The sequence below is a fragment of the Gadus morhua genome, chromosome 14, assembly GCF_902167405.1.
Source record: "Gadus morhua chromosome 14, gadMor3.0, whole genome shotgun sequence".
Lineage (NCBI taxonomy): Eukaryota > Metazoa > Chordata > Actinopteri > Gadiformes > Gadidae > Gadus > Gadus morhua.
Genome location: NC_044061.1, coordinates 26935926 through 26956307, shown reverse-complemented (window position 1 = coordinate 26956307; position 20382 = coordinate 26935926). Strand labels below are relative to the sequence as shown.

Genomic DNA, 20382 nt, shown 5'->3' with positions numbered 1-20382 from the left:
GTATCTAGGATTTTTTTCTTGAAATACACATTTACAATATTAGAAAAAATCAATGGTTAATCGAAAATGAATATGGATTAATTCTGTTCAGTAATTATTGAATTAAGGCTCGTTATTGTTTCAAACATAGTGTTGCTTTGTTCATCGTTCATTGTTCCGTCATGTTTTCCATTGTACTGTTTCCCCTGGTATTTAGTGTTATGTGTGTTTGCCGTATTAACGGAGCCTCCATGCAGTAATACTTGTGTGTTAAGGGTTGTCTGTTTGCTCAGCCAATGCGTGTGAATTCATCTCTTGTTTACCGTTTGCATATGGGATGGTCCGCTTAAAGGTCTTGATGACAATTAAGTGGTTCTCCTCAAGATTAAGGCTAACAGTCTGTTATAAACTCTAACATAAGACTCCATGGATCTGGGTCAGGGCTCCGAGTACTATTTTTAAGTGCAAGGACGTACAACATACAATAAGTGCGTACATTAAGTGCCAGGACGTACAACATACAATGAGTGTGTAAGAGGGGATTTGGGATTGGGCTAGGTGAACTCTGAACGTTTATGAATTTGTATAAGCAAACATTGCATAGTGTACCTTTTAGTTGATCCTGTCGTTGAGTGTGTGTGTTGGAGCGGGTCTGTGTGTCTGGTAGGTCAACATGTCTGACAAAAAATGGCCCCGGGGCCCGTCCGTGTACCACTGATAAATGGAGCATTCCCACGCTGCAGGGACGCTTTATGGCCCCTGCCGTTCAAAGGCGGCCGTCCACATCAATGGACTCTCTGGATAGCCGTCATTACCCGAGGCTCTTCTCTGATCTGCGCTCTGCTCTAGGGGAATCCGGTCCCCGTCTTTAAGCCTGACAGTTGCCACATTGCGTCGCTGAATGGGGTCCCCAGTAGTCTCAGTAGCCGCGGTGCGTCTGTGAATGGGGTCCCCAGTAGCCGCGGTGCGTCTCTGAATGGCGTCCTCCCCACGATTCTGCCAGAACCGTGGCAAGGCCCCCCCCCCCCCCCCCCCCACAACCTTGGATTAATCATCTTAGTTGAAGTGCTTCAACAAGTACAGAGAACCGACCGGCTTTGCCGCAGTCGTAAGAAGGTTTGCCGCGGTCGTAAGCGCCGGCAACCAGACAAACCGTTTATTTGACATGTGCGTTATCCCACCTCTCACGTCTTGGCTCTAGGTTACTGTTAGTTTTGACCACCTCACTCTGTGGTCAAAGGAACCTCCATGCGGCCTCCGATGCGCAGGTTGAGCTTCAAACGTCACTCCTCCAAATCCCGGCTCCATCACGGCATTAACTTTCTCCCTGCCTCTCCTCCCTCCCCCCCCCCCCTCTATCTCTCCCCTCCTCCCCCCCGCGGTCCTCCCAGAAGACCTGGCCTCCTCCATGCTGGGGGTGCGCTCCAACATGGCGATGGCGCTGGGCCAGCAGCAGGTAGCCGGCCTGGCCCGCGCGGCCACCCTGGAGCAGCTCCGGGAGAAGCTGGAGACGGGCGGCGGCGAGGGCCCGGAGAGGAAGATGGCGCGGCTGGCTGAGGAGCAGCAGCGCCTCATGCAGCAGGCCTTTCAGCACAACCTGCTGGCCATGGCCTCACAGGTGCCCATGAACCTGCGGCTGGCAGCGCCCTCAATCACCACCAGAGGTCCGTCACGTAAGGACTCACCGCAAACACACAACAACAGACCACAGCACACCCCATAACCACCGCATAACTCAACAACCCACCCCAAACACACCTCACACGTAACACACCTCAAACACACCTCAACACACAACAAGAGACAACAACCCACCCTAAACACACCTCACACGTAACACAACTAAAACACACCTCAGCACACGTCACACCTCAAACACACCTCAACACACAACAACAGACAACAACACAACCTAAACACATCTCAACACTCAACAACACACCCCAAACACACCTCAACACGTAACACACCTCAAACACACCTCAACACACAACCACATACCTCAAACACACCTCAACACACAACAACAGACAACACACCCTAAACACACCTGAACACACAACACACCTCAACACACAGCCACAGACAACAACACCACTCAACACACAAAAATACAACTACAGCACACTTCAACACACAACAACAGACCTAAAACACACCTCAACACACCTCAGTGCACCATAACATGGCCCAATGCACCATAACACACCATTACACACTTCAACACACCATAACACACCCAGTGCCCCCCAACACACCAGATCACACCTCAATGCACCCCAACACACCAGAACCCACCTTAACACCCCCTAACCCACCTCCAAACCACCACAGCACCGCACCACGGCAACGATGCTGCACGCTGGAACCGGATGCTGGTTGACATGCAAACCAGGAGGCAAACTCACACGCGCTCGCTTGTCTCTGCAGATGAAAAGCCGCAGGACATGTCTCTGAGCATCTCGACCAACGGGAACGCCAGCATCACGGTGTCCGTGGAGGTGAACGGCACACTGTACTCAGGTTGGTACACCACTCCTAAACAACACACAACACACTCCCTCTGGTTAACGCACGAGGCTCTGAACCGCTGCAGAGGACAAGCGCTCAATCGAGCTGCTTCCAGCTAACAACACCGTTATTACTTAAGTTAATATCTAGATCAAAAGTACGCATATACGTATATGAGTTTGATCTGAGTAACGGTCTGATCGTAGCTGTTCTTAACGGGACAGCGGTGGCCACTGAGCAGTCCGTCCGTGTCTCACGTGTTTTCGCCTTTCTTCAGCGATGCTGGTCTGAAGGCTCGTTCTGCGTTACGTGAAACAGAGTTTAAGAGTCTAACGCTGCTGTCTCCTGTCTGCTTCAGGGACTCTGTTCGCCCAGAAGTCTGGGGGACCCGCGGGGCCCACCCTGTCGGCCTCTCCGGTCTCGGCCCCCGGTCCCGGGCCCAGCTCCGGCTTCGTCTTCTCTGCCCCGACGGCCCAGACACTCAGCCCGGCCTCATCCTCCTCCTCCTCCTCCAAGGGCCCTTGCTCGGCGCCGGCTGCCGGAGGGTCCCCATGACTCTGGAGGCCCTACGTACCCGTGGCCCAGGCTTCGGATCCGGGCGGAGGCCCAGCATGAATTTACAGTACATTGAGAAACCGATAGGAATCGACAAACTGTTGCACAATTACCTCATCAGCCAGTCGACCTCCTGGCCGTCCCGAACCCAGAGCCTGAGATCTGGGCTACGACGCCGCGCCCCCATGTGTACAGCATCTTACTCAGCTCACGGACACATACACACACCCATAGACACACACACACACACACACATAAACACACACACACACACACACACATATACACACACCCATAGACACAAACACACACGCACACACACACAAACACACACACACACACACACACACACACAGTACGCCTACACACATGTATTTGTACATGCTAAACACAATCAGAGTTCAGCCAAAACCGACTGACAGGTAAACTTACTGAACTTGAAACGTTTTTATTTTGAGGACATTTGTTTTGTTTGTTGCCATTTTGATGTTTTTATTTTCTTTTTTTGGATTTTGTGTTTTTAGAATTATTATTTCATCTTTTTACATACCTCAAATCATGTTAACCTACAGCGGTTTTCCTCCCTCAGGGGCTGTAGTATATTTAACCTGAATCAACTTTATTTTTGTATTCTTTTTTGTTTTTACCTCGCTGCAATCAGGGGGTAGAGAGAGGCTGCCGGTGGGAACACACGTATAATCAACCCCTCCCCCCACCGCAGCCTCCTCCCCCCGCCATGTTGGAATAGGGGACATGATGCTCGTAAAACCATGTTGAATACCTCATCCCCCCTCCACCCTCCCCTCTCCCCTCCCTCTCCGAGGGGTCAGTGAGTCACCGCTGTACACAAACCGTTTTCCGGTAAAGATGCATGTACCCGATACTGACCCCCCTGCTTCAGGACTCATCCGTTCCATCAGAGATGAATGGAATGGTTGAGTCTAGAAGGCCCCCCCCCCCCCAACCCTTCCCTGAAACAATCACACAATCTGCCTCAACTGAATCACACACCAAGTCGCCACCTGATGAGGCAGCTTCCTGTCCGAATCAGAGGAACGTCCACAGCAGGTGGAAGACACACACACACACACACACACACACACACACACACACACACACACACACACACACACACACACACACACACACACATACACACACACACACACACACACACACACACACACCCTCTCTGGTTTCTGTTTGCATCCCTGGGGAGGCGGTGTGGAGCGTCTGCTCTCACCGCTACAGGAGCCAATGAGAAGCCCCGCTCACACACGACCACCCCCACCTCAGCGAAGCCGCATGACCTCGGACAGTCTATCCCCCCCCCGACCCCCGGAGGGGGGCTCCACTCTCAGGGAGCACTGCGGGGGTCCCCCCGAAGGGACCCCACTTTGTCGTTTTGAAAAGAAAAGAAAAACCGAAAAAAAGAAAGAGAAAGGACGGAGATATATAATGTGAGGAGACTCATGGCTACAGAATGCACAAGTCCCGACCGACTGTTGTTCTACGATTTACCTCATCAGACTCTCTCGCCGCGGCGGGAGAGAGACCGTACATACCTCAAACCTCTGAACCTCGCCGCAACGCCAATGACACTTGACCACGGGGGGAGGGGGGGGCTGCGGGGGCGGCTGAAGACCACCGCGCCCCCCCCCCCCCCCCCCCCCCCCCTGGCCCAGGACCCCTGCCCGAGCTCATCCCCGCCTGAACGGACGAGACCCTATGTGACAGAGCACTGCTGTTGTTTTTATTTGGGGCGGGGGGGGGGGGCGCGTTCTAAACCGAACAAGGATGAATTTGTTCCCTCGCTCTGGCTTCCTTTTTATCGCTCGCCATCTTGGCTCTCTCTCTTGTCTTACTTCCTTCCTTTTTTGTTTTTCTTTGCTCTGTTGTGTTTTGATCGTTTCAGCACTCAGAAACTCGGTTGTGATCGCCGCTACCGTGGGACGCAAAACACACACATCGGTACCTGAGGGGTATCAGAAACCCGCATTCTCAATGAGAACACGGTGTGACCACACAACATGCCGGTGACACAAGACCCACAGTCCCAGGGACAATGAGGCACAGAGTAATGCAAAACCCCCCCGGTTGCAGATGTGTGTGTTTTTCCCAGACGGAGGCGGTATGCTCCTCATGTGTACAATCAGCCCTGTGGAGTGGGGTGTTACCACGAGAATGTCCTGGCCCACGTGAGCTTCTAACTAGTTATTGCACAGCTAGATACCAAAGAATATTGCTATAACCTTACACAATCTAAAGGCCTGCCGAAAACAGGTGCAGGGGAGTCCTGCTTCCTGTCAGTTACAGGAAGTCTGCAGTAGAGCACGCATGTGATGACATGTGTGCTTCTCTTTATTCCCTACTTCTTTTCTAGAGATTAACTGGACAAGAATTGTAGGCAGAGTTCAGTCTTATGGAATCCATCCCTTATGATAAAAGTGACTTTCTGGGTGTCTGACCCCGTCTCCTGCAGATTCCCCTACTGGAGGCTGCGCTCATTGCTCTATTCAAACCAGTGTTTTTCAATATATTCCCCAGGGACTCCCATTTCCACTGCCCGTTCGTTCCCTCTCCGACCCAGCATTCAACTAATCAGGTGTTAGGTGATTAGTCTTATGCATTAAATTAGATGTGCTAACTCCTAACCCCAGTGCTACGGTCGAAGGGAAAACGTGACAAGGTCAGGAAATCGTCCTCAGAAGGTGACCTACTTTCTTAAACACTGCATTTGACTCCGTCTGCGGTGCGGTCTTGCTCGACGCCCTAGGGGGATGGGGCCGGGCGTCTCAAACGTCTGTCTATCTGGGAGGCCGGGCGCCTCAAATGTTTGTCTGTCTCTCGGGGGCTGGGCGTCTCAAACGTCTGTCTGTCTCTCGGGGGCCGGGCGTCTCAAAAGTCTGTCTGTCTGTCTCTCGGGGGCCTGGCGTCTCTAGGGACCGCTGCCGTTCCGTTGGCTTGTGGCTCCAGCGCTGTAGAAAGACCCACGGCGCTGAATGTGAGCGGCGTGATTAATTGTAAAGGAAGCCTTCCAGGCCTGCCGCCGGGCTGGGGGGCGGCCTCACAGGAGGGGACAAAGGGGCACAAGTCGCTCTGGATCCACTCTCAACCACTTCTTTACTAGCTCATGGATGTAGTTGCTGCCTTAAGAGTTCACAGCGGTTGTGATCAGGCCGCTGCATTGGGCTGTGTTCCACTGCTCTGGGCTGGGGGGGGGGGGGGCGTTAGGCTGAACCCTTTTTGGGGAAGGGTTCAGTGTAACGACCACAGTCACCATTCATATTGTTGCCCTGGCAACCAAGGTTAGCTATTTATTTGTCTCTACGGATGTTTTTATAGTTGCGAGTTTAGTTTGCTCCATGATTTTATTTGGCTGTGTAACCAAAAACACGGTTTCTCTCTGCATGTGTCGGGAACCCCCTCGTTTTATTCAATCAGTTGACATGGCGAAGACTGATAGTTGAGCCTTACTGTCTCTGTGTGTGTGTGTGTGTGTGTGTGTGTGTGTGTGTGTGTGTGTGTGTGTGTGTGTGTGTGTGTGTGTGTGTGTGTGTGTGTGTGTGTGTTTGTGTGTGTGTGTGTGTGTGTGTGTGTGTGTGTGTGTGTATGTGTGTGTCTGTGTGAACATGGTGGAGTGGGTATTGGTTGATTGTTCCGCCTTCAGCTAATAGCGGATGTAATACCAGGAGTTATGCAGCAGGGGGCGCCTTCCACCAAACAGAAGGACAACGCGCACGTATTTTATTTATAACCTCGTTCTTATCCGTTAAAGGGCTCCGAGCCGCAGGTAGGAGGCGTGTGGGTTTTACCTTCTCCTCAAAGGTCCCTCAAAGGAAATAAAACAGAAAGTCTGGCGCATATTGAAACGTTCCCCTAACCTGTCGACTTCACTGTGTGTGTGTGTGTGTGTGTGTGTGTGTGTGTGTGTGTGTGTGTGTGTGTGTGTGTGTGTGTGTGTGTGTGTGTGTGTGTGTGTGTGTGTGTGTGTGTGTGTGTGTGTGTGTGTGTGTGTTGCTGAAGACCCCCTACCTCGTAGACCGTATTACCTCAGGGCATTGGGCTGCAGTCATGTTCTGTACATCGTGAGGCCTGTAGGCCCGAGATGCTTCATCGGTAACAAGAAATGCAGTTTTTGGCTTCAGTGTGGCATTTTTTTGAAATTATTACTATAATTTTTATTTTATTATTAGTTTGTGTGTGCGTGTGTGTGTGACCACAGCCAGCATGGCCTCATCACTCAGGAAGTGGGGACATCGGACAACGTCTGCAGTTTGTGTCTTTCGGACAATTCCGAAGTTAATTCAGTTTTAAAATTGAAAAAGAAAAAAGAAAAAAAAGGAACCTGACGTCTAAATGAGAAGAGAAGGCAGGTGCATATGCAAGTGGTTATCAAATACCTCATTAATCAATTTTATGTTGTTTTTGGCTTGTACAATGCTCCGTATATTAATTAATCTGTGGGGTTTGTGCATATTTTTGTACTGTTGTTATTATTGATATGATAATAATGATATTACTGATATTATAGTTTTTCTTTGATTTAAACGTCAAACAATATTAGGGCAAAGCACATGAATGCTTGTAAAAAACCGGTTTGTGCTGGTTTATATTGAAGAGCACTTTTCCAAAGTGGTTTTTCACACATTCTGTTTTGTTCACATTAGTAATATAAAGATATGGTTCTCAGGGCTTTTAAACTTGTATGTCATGATAAAGTTTTACTTTATATCTTACTCAAATGTGTATGACTGTTTTTATTTTCACTCAACTCGCATTTCCTAGAAGCGTCCAATATCATCCCACTGCAGACACAAATGGACGCCCAAGCCTGCAGCTGGAACCTTCTCGAAGCCTAAACGACAAGACACAGGAATTGGCTCATCTGCCGAGAAATGAAAAAGAAAAAAAGGAAAATAGTTCCCATTCGCAGTTTAGCGTAACAAACAGCACACTCATGTCAGTTCCACTCACTGCAGAATCCGATACTTCTATGAATGCTTCCAGCTTATTCCTCACACAATCACTATGACTTCTCCATTATGCCTACATCAATCATTGTACGCAGAACTCAAATCAATATTATATATTTTCATTCTACTTCATTTAAGAATGCTTGAACGTGATTGGCTGGGAGGAGGGCATTAAGCCGGCAGGTTACCCGCTCACTTGTCGGTTCTGCTTGCTGATGACTATGCACAGCTCATCAAATAGTAGATCAATACGCTGCTTGTATTTTTTGGAATACTTGATTCTTATTTGCTGCAGGGTGTCCATTAATCCCTGATATATGGACACCTGCAAGTAGTCAGTCAAATTGTCTGTTCAGCCTTCAAAACCAGAGCTTTGAGAGAATTGTGAAAAATGCATTAAACTGTTATCAGAAAATGCGGTTATATGCTATAGACCCTATTGTATCTGTGGTATAAAGGCTGGGACGGATTTCAAATTATAAATATGTACACTTTATGTTGAAAGTATAGACCGTCGTGATTCCCATTGAAACGAATGGCGGGGTGATTAGTCTTCAAAACGAGAGCTGATAAATTGCGAAAAATTAATTAAACTGTAATATGGCAACCCGTTTATATGCTATAGACCCTAGAGTATCTGTAGTATAAAGGCTGGGACGAATTTCGAATTATAAATATGTACAATTCATAACGTTAGCCCTCTGGCTCATAGCTCAGCGGATTAGAATATCTCCCGTTGCCAAGTCGTAGGTAAGGTCCGTCCCATTTGCTGGAGGAGTGAACAACGTTTCCGTTGCATAAGAACTTTACGGGAGGGTAATGATTGTGCCAGGCATTAGTCAAACCCTCAGGCGTTACCAGGGAAACTAAATTATGGCTTGTGAAAAACGTTATATTTGGATTTTAAAACTCATGAAAATATAAATGAATGATCTTAATTTCTTTTCTTTAGCAAGTGACCATGGTATAAGCGGGATAATGCCCTTCGAGGTGTCCAAAACATGTCTGATCGATCATAATTAAAGGGGACTGTAGGAGCCATTCCATTGAAAGAACTGCAGGCGTCGCACTTTTGTTTTTCTTTCTGTTCGATGACGCAATCACTGCGTGTCCCGTGCCTATATTTAAGCAATAGATCACGCCAGGCTGTGGTATGTGCTCATTATACCACTGTTAAGGGGCGTTGTCCGGCCCCGACGCGCAGCGGAGGGCCGGCGACCCCCTTCACAGTGGTGCTTTTATACAACGGTTACTGTTATGGCGAAACGAAAGTCATAGACACACTACATTTAAAAATAAACCAAGAAAGTCAAAGTAGCCGTTTTATTAAAGACTACCAAAAAGTAGTCCCTCCTGGCTGCCGCTATGCATCGACGGTCGCTATGCAACACACTTTAGCGTCCCTCCGAGAGAAGGCTCCGATAGAGTGGTTTGCCGGCAATTTATCCTATGGAACACTCGCCGATTTTAGACTTCAGTGAACTGTGCTATTGCTTTTATACAACTGTTAAAATTATGGCAAAATGACTTCACACACACACGCTAGTAAAAATACGGTTGTATTCTTTGACACTTTCCACTTCAAGGCGCGGAGTGATACTTTCACAAAATGATTGGGCGTCATAGCAGTTATGTATACGCTCATTATACAACAGTTAGGAACAAATCAGATCGCTGGATTCAGGCCCCCGTTGTATAAATAGTAATTGAACGCAGGTGCGGGGGTCACAGGAGACGCCGACAGAAATCGTTTTCAACCGCTCGGTACCACGCCGCATCTATACACACAATATGAAACGATAGGAACGTTTTCGAGGCAAATAATCGACGCCGTTTTATTTTGAACCGAAGGAATAGTGTAGGTGCATGCATCGTCTTTAAGTTGTTCATTTGTTACTTTGAATGGCACGCACGCACCCACCGCAACCAGCCGATCTCAAAACAAACTAACAGTAAAGGCCGATATATGCTCTGTTTTAGACGTAACGCGTAAGCACGTAAGATACATAACCCCCCCTTGCGCGGTAAAATATCCACCCTTACGTGCTTAAGTGCGTCGGCCCAAATTCCTGACTATGCGACTAAAACACTACGGCCCTACGCAGCTCGCAAAGACTGTGATTGGCCAGCTAACCACATCCTTTCAGGAGTCTCACATTTCCGGTTTTACAGCATAATAGTGCCATTTTTAAAAGGCCGTGACAGAAGCGAATGAAGAATTTTGAAGAAGGAGAAGAAGAAAACACAAGAACGAATTATGATAATTATAAACAGTACCGCGGGAAGTAGGGGTGCTGCCGCACCCCCTGTCTGAGGCCCTGTCTTATCACAGAAAACGATTATTTCTAAAAACTCCGGCCAAAGTGGAGATTTCTGAAAACGCCGGTTATGTGTTGTCGTGTCAACGGGGAGAAACGGGATTTTAGGTTCTGAAGCGTCACATTATGCACCAGGAAATGCTTAACGTCATGTGAGCGCCCGCTGTACCGTATTGGTCCGAATATAAACACAAACCCGACCTATGTTTGGAAAAAATATTTGAAGACCAGATCTTGTTTTTATAAATAAATAAATTGTATTCATTGAAATAATATACGAAAATTAAAAGGCATATAATAAAACACTGCATTGCCACTAAACAGTAGTGCAAATAGGCCGTACTGATGTGTACACAAAAGACTATTCCTGACACTCCTCTGCCCCGCTGTGTTCGCTCCGCACTGTTTCGGCCCGTGGCAAAGCGGGTCATCGTCGCTGCTGTCCAAGGCATTTTGAGACGCAGCATTTATAGTGCTGAAAAAAAGTTATATGAAAAAGTGTGAGGGGAGCGGTGGTGCGCTAAACTTGTTCTGTGAGCAGCTGGATGTGAACCATGGTGTGAACACAACGATCGATTTTCGACTGTGCGCGCATGCACTGGTGTAATTGAGCTGCGCAGCTATATATCTTTTTTTTATCAATGTAGCGAGTTGCGAGTCTAGTCCAGGCTGAGTTTTTTTTTCCAGCACCCCCTGCTGAGAATACGTTCCCGCGGCTATGATTATAAATATAAACAAGCAAGCGATTTCCACTTCCACGCCCACAGATTCGTTCGTTGCTCCCCCTACTGTTCTGGCGGAGAATCCCCTTGCAACACGCGCAATCCTTAAGGAACCTTAAAGGAACCGTAAATCAAAACTTGTCTAAAACAAGTCCCTTGTGTAAATTACGTGCTTACGTCTCTGCGTCTAAAACGACCCTAAATCGGCCTTAAGTGATGCCGCAGCGCCTTGAAATCCGTCCCAAGGCGTCCGTAAGGCTTCAATAATTTGCATGCTTGAAAGCCGTGACATAGTTGAAAACGTCTGAAGAGTTATTCCCTGGATGGATGTAATGAACATGATGTCGGACATTAATTAGTTGTGGAATTAATTGTACATTTAACCGGAATGGAGCATCGGTACTAAAACGCTGTGATTAAAGTCTTGATTGACGTGAGGATTATTTGAACGGAAAAAGCCGTATAATGATCCAGTTGATGACACGAAGTGAATGACTTTAATCACCACCGTACGGAACGTTGAGGAGCCGCGCCCCGTTTAACGTGCTTTAACTCTGCAACTTATGTGCGCGTATACATTTGCGTTGTTGAATTGTCGACAAAATGTCAATTGAAAATAAAGACGCCAGTAATGTGGTGGAATATGAGGAGCATGAAGCAAATGTGGTGGGAGGCAATCGCCTCCCACCACATTTGCATGGCAGTGTGATGGCAGTGTGACACTGAAGCTTCGATACGTGCTTCAAACCCTGATCTACAACTCCCAAGAAGCACTGCTTCGAAGCTTGCTTCAGAGCAAAAAAAATCACGTGACATGTGACTCCCGAAGCGGGACTCTCTAAATCGACGCCACTTTGACCTGGGCGGGACTTTACGTCCTACGTCACTCGCTATGGGTGTGCATGTGTGCGCATAGCCGTCACTCGCGATGGGTGTGCATGTGAGAAAGGTTTTGGCTTTAGTGTCTATGGGTTGGTAATAACGGTTCTGATGATTTTTCTGATGGAAAAGTAGTCTTTTATTCCCATAATCTTTGTTCAGTGAACGCATAAACCCGTTTGTTAGTTAGCAGTTAAACAAAATGCGATCTCTTTGTTTACAGTTACCAACGACCAACTGATGATTGGGGGTTCGATTCCCTAGTGATGCAAGGTTTTTTCTTTCATTTTGGACTGCACACACATCGCGAGTGACGGATACTCGCACAATGTACACACATCACTGTCTTTACAATTTCTAGGCAACCGAAGTTTAAAGATTGTCAAGTGGTTAACTCTTGAATCTCATGTACTAAGACCTGATGGGTTAGTGGTCAGAGAACAACTCATTAACGCGGGGATAAGGGGTTCGATTCCTTAATGAAGCTAGCTTTTTTCTTTCATATTGGACTGGATGTTTGTATGCCATTTTGCGTAACTTGTAGTTTATGATGAAGAAATGTTGCTGGGGTTAAGGTTAGGGTAACGCTAAGGGTAAGACACAAAGTGTTTTTGCAACACAATATTTCTTACAATAACAAAGTCCAAAGTTTTGATGACTCCAGTAGGAAACTTAAGATACCTAGAAAAATGCGTCAACAAGTCAGCAGTGTGGTACAGGGTGATCATTTCTGATATACAGTACAAAACCTGAAACTATTAGCCAGGAGTGGGAAAGATGCAGACGCAGACGTGGGAAGCATTAAGACGCACCAACACACAGTTGCCTGTTGCAAAATGGTTCAGAGTTTAATATAAATAGTTAGGGTTAGCTGGTATGGCGTTATCTGGTATGGCTATAGTCTAATGTTAGCTTAGTTTGTGTTGTTTCGTCATGTTAATCGCTAGTAATAGTAAGTCATTTGTAGAAATATAGCCTATCATCACAGACTGTAGGAATGTCACCCACCCTCCATCGCGTACGACACTGACGCTCGTAATCTGTAGTGCAAGGGAGTTCATGCACAGATCCCTGAGACAAACGGCTACGCATGCAAACCCATAGCGAGTGACGTAGGATGTAAAGTCCCGCCCAGGTGGAAGTGGCGTCGATTTAGGCCCCGTCCACACAAAGCCGAAACGAGCGAAACCGTTACGGTTTCGATCTATCCGGTTTCGGAGTATCTCCGTAAAGACGGAGTCAAGCGAAACCGGGTAGATCTGTAGAAACGCTGTAGTACACATGCCAGGCCCATAAGGGGCGCTGCTTCTGCTACAGAAATCCAGAAGGAAAATAAATAAGAAGAAGAGGCGAGCATGCGCATTAAGGGTGAGACTCTGCGGGCTTAACAGTCATTGGCTAGAGGGTCGAAGGGGGGGGCGATGACGTCATGGTTTACGGTTTCAGTCGGTTTCAGGCGTCCACACGAAACCAAAACGAAACCACCCTCGGAGGTGGTTTCAAATCTACCCGGTTTCGTTTTGGTTTCGTGTGTACGCCTGAAACCGACTGAAACCGCAAACCATGACGTCATCGCCCCACCCCTCGGCCCTATCTTGAAAACATGTTCAGCTTCGTGGAGAAACGTGGAGAAAGCTATATCATATGGAGTCAGTTTCCTGCCATAATTCAAACCTGAAAAAAAAAGTTTCAAAGGCTTGTAAGTCTGGGTTTGAAAACTCAACACCTTGTAATAAAGGTTTTGCAACACTGAAAAAAGAGATTATAACCTGAAAAAAATTCAAACTAAAATTCAAACATCTGTAAACATGATTTTGTGTTCTATTTTATCTTCTTCATCATTTTCACCAACACATTTTCAAAGTTCAAACAATTTCACCAGCGCATTTGCAGAGTTTCAAATCTGGCACTGTTCTAACAGTGTATTTCATTGTTGCCCGGTTTTGAAACCTTGTAAATGGGATTCTGCAACCAGGTGTTCATACATTGAGAAATACGTTTTGAAAGGTTGAATATTTAGTTTTAAAAACTTGTAAAGGTGTACGTTAACGACATTACAACGTATTTTTTCAGAACTGACTTTTCAGCACCGACTTTTCAGAGATTTGACCACACAGGCGCAAGCTTTGAGTCACGTGAATATTGGCAGTGTTCTGACGCCACTCGTTTTGAAACTCCTGACAGTCGAATCTGAAAACGTTCCTGGGGGCCGGACCATTTAGCTCTAAACCTATTGGTTGCTCTCGGCTGACGTACATTCCAATCACATGTGCCGTTCACCGGGCTGTGCGTGATTGACAGTGCTCTGCCGATGACACAAATAACAAGCGACTTTCGCGGTTGATTTTGATTTCCATTTTCTGGAACCATGGCTGTTTCCCAAAGTGAAGGCTGCAGCCTTGCTAGGACGCGTCCTTGCTAGTCGCGTCCTATGGAGATGAGACTCTGGTTCCAGAAAATGGAAATCAAAATCAACCGCGAAATCAACCCGTTGTTATTCGTGTCATCGGCAGAGCACTGTCAATCAAGAACAGCCCGGTGAACGGCACATGTGATTGGAATGTACGTCAGCCGAGAGCAACCAATAGGTTTAGAGCTAAATGGTCCCGCCCCCAGGAACGTTTTCAGATTCGACTGTCAGGAGTTTCAAAACGAGTGGCGTCAGAACACTGCCAATATTCACGTGACTCAAAGCTTGCGCTCAAATCTCTGAAAAGTCAGTGCTGAAAAGTCAGTTCTGAAAAAATACGTTGCAATGTCGTAAATGTACACCTTTACAAGTTTTTAAAACTAAATATTCAACCTTTCAAAACGTATTTCTCAATGTATGAACACCTGTTTGCAGAATCCCATTTACAAGGTTTCAAAACCGGGCAACAATGAAATACACCGTTAGAACAGTGCCAGATTTGAAACTCTGCAAATGCGCTGGTGAAATTGTTTGAACTTTGAAAATGTGTTGCTGAAAATGATGAAGAAGATAAAATAGAACACAAAATCATGTTTAGAGATGTTTGAATTTTAGTTTTATTTTTTTTCAGGTTATAATCTCTTTTTTCAGTGTTGCAAAACCTTTTTTACAAGGTGTTGAGTTTTCAAACCCAGACTTACAAGCCTTTGAAACTTTTTTTTTCAGGTTTGAATTATGGCAGGAAACTGACTCCATAGCAGAATCCCATTTACAAGGTTTCAAAACCGGGCAACAATGAAATACACTGTTAGAACAGTGCCAGATTTGAAACTCTGCAAATGCGCTGGTGAAATTGTTTGAACTTTGAAAATGTGTTGGTGAAAATGATGAAGAAGATAAAATAGAACACAAAATCATGTTTACAGATGTTTGAATTTTAGTTTGAATTTTTTTCAGGTTATAATCTCTTTTTTCAGTGTTGCAAAACCTTTATTACAAGGTGTTGAGTTTTCAAACCCAGACTTACAAGCCTTTGAAACTTTTTTTTTCAGGTTTGAATTATGACAGGAAACTGACTCCATAAAATAGGTCCATGAGTGGAACAGCTAAGCGAAAAAAAAATAAACAAGAGAAAATGTATTTGCAAGTCGTTTAGGCTATGCTTAACTTTATAATAGTTCCATGGTACGCAGCAAGAAAGATACCCAGTACCCAGTTGGTGGAAACTTTGTGGTGCCCATCTGTACCGTTTATTTCTACGATTTCTAAAAGCACACTGAACCATCATGTTGCCTAGTCGTTCAATTGCGCTTCTGTCCCACGCTTCTCTGTTTACGTTCTTCTGTCGTGATTCGGTTACAAACCTAACCAGCGCATAGTAGAATTCCGCTTCTGCTGAGAAAGTAGTCCCTCGATGATTCATGCGATGCATGGTTAGTTTTATTTCTAACATTATTCTATCAACACAGACATTTAAATCTATAGTCTGGCGTTATAATTGATTCACCTCGGGTGTACTGTGGAGTGGGTAAGACTGTTTTTAATAGCAGGCTAGCATTGCCCGTTGACTTGCGCTAGCCTAGCACGAGCGAACTCTGCAACTAGAAGGACTGAATGAAATGTGTTGAAAACTGTCTCCAGTGATATAGAATACCAATGCTCACTTCGGAATCAGGCCCTATGTCCAAAATTCCGAACTACCCCTTTAACATAGTATTACCGTTTACTCTTGCATTAACAAGAGCAGCGGAAATCTATGGAAGCATATATGTAGCAAAATTCAAATGGCAATGCAATTTGCAATTTGCAATTCAATAAGTAATTACGTTATGCAATTGACAATGCATTATGCAATTTCATAATGTAATTTGTAAATACGTTATTCAAAGTGTATTTTAATATGCAAAGTGACAATGCAATCCTCAATTACATTTGCAAAAGTTATAACAATAAAAATACAATAACATTTTGTCAAATTCCTTTGAGTTCCTTTATTCAAATTGCAAAGCTATAGCGTCCCCGTGATTGCAATCCACTTCGCCACGCTCCGTGTGTTGCGATATTCAAATGACATTTCAATCCGCAAAACGGAATCCAAAACGGAATCCAAAACGGAATCCAAAGAGGAATACAAATAGGAATCCAAAACGGAATCCAAAGAGGAATCCAAATTGGAATCCAAAGAGGAATACAAATAGGAATCCAAAAAGTCAATATGCAAAGTGGCAAACGTATCAGCCAATCAGCGTCTCGACGTCACTTTCTATTGTCTCCAAGGGTATCTCCACGGTAATAATAATAATAATAATACATTTAATTGAAAGGGCGCCTTTCAAGACACCCAAGGTCACCTTACAGAGCATAAAGTTATCATAAATAGTTTAAAACAACACATTGTGGAAAAATAATAATAATAAATAAATAAATAAAACAAAAACAAAACAAACAAACAATCAAGACAGTGATCAGTTAGACGTTGTGTGCGAGTTTGAACAGGTGAGTTGTGACTTGAAGGTTGTAATGGTGTATGACTGTTTTATGTATGGGGGGAGGGAGTTCCAGAGCCTGGGTGCTGAACAGCTGAATGACCGGGCACCCATTCGTAATGAGTAGTGATGTGGGGATACATAGTAGTCCAGCAGAGGTTGAGCGGAGGGAGCGGGAGGGAGTGTATTCTTGGAGGAGCTCGCAGAGGTAACTGGGGGCTAGGTTGTGGAGAGCTTTGTAGGTGAGGAGTGGGTGGAGACGGTGGGTCTCCCGACCCGTTTTGCACCAAGTGCCTGTAGCACTTGGGAAATCTTTGTGTATACCACACTGGCGTCAAAACGTACCAGTGAGGATAAGTCGTCTATCCTCTCTCCCAGAACACGCACTCTCTCTACTGCATCTGTGTCTTCAACTCGATTGTTCTCCACATCATCGACCAAACTTCGGAGCGTATCAATAATCTCCATTGGTGACCATGGACCATAGGCTACGAACTAGAAGGGAACAAGGAAATTACGAGCAAGTGACGTAGTTGCCGCCCAGACGCTGATTGGCTGATACGTTTGCCACTTTGCATATTGACTTTTTGGATTCCTATTTGTATTCCTCTTACGATTCCTATTTGTATTCCTCTTTGTATTCCTATTTGGATTCCTCTTTGGATTCCTCTTTGGATTCCTCTTTGGATTCCGTTTTGCCAAATCTTTTGCAAAGCGTTCGTTTTGCGGATTGAAATGTCATTTGAATATCGCAACACACGGAGCGTGGCGAAGTGGATTGCAATCACGGGGACGCTATAGCTTTTCAATTTGCATAAAGGAACTCAAATAATTTGACAAAATGTTATTCTATTTGTATTGTTATAACTTTTGCAAATTTAATTGAGGATTGCATTGTCACTTTGCATGTTAAAATACACTTTGAATAACGTATTTACAAATTACATTATAAAATTGCATAATGAATTGTCAAATGCATAATGCAATTCCAAATTGCATTGCCATTTGAATTTTGCTACATATATGCTTCCATAGAAATCTGCTCAATCGTCTCGATGTGGACTGAGTGGCCGCCCCCTCCATGTGGACTGAGTGCCCGCCCCCTCCATGTGGGCGGAGTGCCGGCCCCCTCCATGTGGACTGAGTGCCCGCCCCCTCCATGGTGGGCTCCGTCTGGGGGCTGCAGTCAGGGGCATAGACATCTATGAGATGTCTATGGTCAGGGGTACTTGGCATCTTTAGACGGATGAGGAAGCCGGAGCCAATACGTCATAGGCCACGCCTACTGGATACAAACGCAGCGCGGGAGTCAGATGAGGTCAGGAACATATGGCCGTCCCGTTGCTAGAACACGGCAGCGCCAAACATTTCACTGACGACTGCTTCCTCAACTTGGGCCAATACAGTGCTGGACTTGCTCAACGTCTGAAAATCAAGTCTGGATCAGTACCAACTCTCCTCGGCTCAGCTACAAACCTCGAAAAAGTAAGTTAACTAACGCCATATCATTGTGTTGCTTTACTGTATATGGTTACCTTGTTAGCATTATAATGCTGCTTTAGTATTAGCGCTACAGCTAACAGCCAAGTTACTGTCGCTAATGTTACGGTAGATAGTATCAGTTATGTGTGTAAATACCATGGACCTATTATAGAGAAAGGACAGTGGACTAATACATGGCCGCCCATTCATTCCTATAAATACACACACTGTAAGTCGAGTGTGCATCTCAGCAAGCATGGGGCATCACACGAGAATGGGCATAATTCAACAAAGGGGGTACAGGCACTGATCTCTACTGCTTGTATACCCAGGGAATGCAATGTTTAACAATGTCTGCTCATACTACAACAAACGAATACAACTGTATTCTACCGGCCACTGGACCGCAGTAATTCTAGCGTTTTACTGATGAGGAGATTGACCTGTTAAACTCATCCTAAATACATATGGTGCGTTCCAGGTAACCCGTGTTTTCGCCCCCTTCTACCCTCTTGTACTCCCAGATATAGCTGGTTATTAACGGGCAAAAAAGTCTACCTGAAACGCACTATTATAGGCATGTTTTCCCCTTCACACCTGATTCAAATCAAAGGGTTATTAGCCGATTTCGGCAGAGCTTGATGTCATGGTATTGGGTTGTTGAGATGAACTATAAAATATTTAAACAAATCAAGGATGTAATATCATTTCATAGAACTCATTTTAAGTATTAGGCTAATGTAATTCACTAAACATGCTTCTCTTGTATCTTTTTACAACTTGCACCTGGAATACAATACATACAAGGTAAAAAATTTAGTACTGATTTTTCTTTGTTCTCTCTACGCAGGCCAGCTCATCAAGTGCTTACATTCAGCAGCTTCTCTCAAGGGATGTTGCCTGCCAGACAGAAAACCTGGAAACGCATATTTGTAGGCACAAAGCTGTCCTTAAAGTCTATGCAGCCCCATTTTAAAAGTGAAGGTGTGTACATTACTCATTGAGTATTTTTTTTCTTTGATTTGGTAGATTCTAGGCAGCATAAATTCTAGGCTGATGCTAGATTCTAACTGCGCTAAAAAGCCTGGTCCTCTTTGGAAAAGCATCATGACCAGCGCCCTGCTAAAACACGAGTCCAACTTGGGAGTTGCATTTCAAAGATGGAATCAGTCAAGAGCCCAGAATGGTTTCAAGACAGATGCCACATGAGCTGGTTTATCATTCTCAAACATCAAGGAATTCATAATGCATGAATGTTAGCTGATCAGCTTAGAGGGAAGGAGACGTTGTTGCTTTTTAGTGTCGAAACAGAATTGCGCTTCGCATGTCATGTTGTGATCAGATAATTTTGCGCTGGTGTTCGTTGAGTGTCCTTAACCTGGCCAACCACTTGAGCTTTGAGTCTAGGGAGGAGGGTGCTGGAGGTGACGTCCCTCTCCAAAACTGAATCTTTGTCAGCAGTACCCATTTTAAACCCTCTGTGTCAATGTTGCATACATTTAAAGATGCCTCCCATAAAGGGAGGCATTGTGTACAAATACACAATGCCTCCCTTTATGCAAATAATGTATCAAAACAATTGATTTTTCCTTGTTTTCTCCGTCTGCAGAAGACTGCGATGCCTTTGGAGACCGTAGCACTCAGTGTTGCGCCACCTCAGAGATTCTTGGTGTGGACGCCCCTGGCTCCTCCCACATGTCCAGTCACAGCGAGGAGCTGAAGATTCTGAGCGTCTACGGAAAAGGGGAGGGCCCACTGGCGGAGGACGGCCATGACACCCTCTTCACCTCGTCAGAAGTGGAGGCCCTGAACTCGCTGCCTGCGGACCACCGCGCGGCCAAGAGCCAGGAGCGCGGTGAGCGGCTGGTCTGCCACGAGGAGCTGCGTGTGCAGGTTGGAAATCATCTTCTCATTCACCATCCAAAAGAGAGGTTTCCTCTGTTACAACTCTAAAACAAACCCATAGAAAGCTCACACCTTTATGATTCAGTAAACGTTTTTACACCGCCAAATATGCCCGTCTTATGCCCAACTTTTCCCCTGTGTGATCTGCACGTTTACACT

The 20382-nt window shown here is 45.7% G+C and overlaps 1 protein-coding gene and 1 long non-coding RNA gene across 5 annotated transcripts in view; both read left to right on the top strand.

Moving 5' to 3' along the window:
- Positions 1-4025, top strand: part of LOC115558176 (AT-rich interactive domain-containing protein 3B) — a 54874-nt gene extending 50849 nt beyond the window's left edge. The window contains exons 7-9 of one of the 4 annotated variants that reach the window (XM_030376053.1): positions 1374-1652; positions 2314-2502; positions 2849-4025. In XM_030376053.1, coding sequence (XP_030231913.1) covers positions 1374-1652; positions 2314-2502; positions 2849-3045 — 665 coding nt within the window. In that variant the 3' untranslated portion in view covers positions 3046-4025. Of the gene's footprint in view, positions 1-1370; positions 1653-2313; positions 2503-2848 lie in introns of all 4 variants that reach the window. The other 3 variants (XM_030376056.1, XM_030376055.1, XM_030376052.1) reach the window with 3 other exon arrangements.
- A 13965-nt stretch (positions 4026-17990) lies between these two features.
- LOC115558919 (uncharacterized) lies at positions 17991-19997 on the top strand. Its single transcript, XR_003979384.1, has 3 exons — positions 17991-18321; positions 19169-19302; positions 19928-19997. It is a non-coding gene; the product is annotated as an uncharacterized LOC115558919 (long non-coding RNA).
- The last annotated feature ends 385 nt before the right edge of the window (positions 19998-20382 follow it).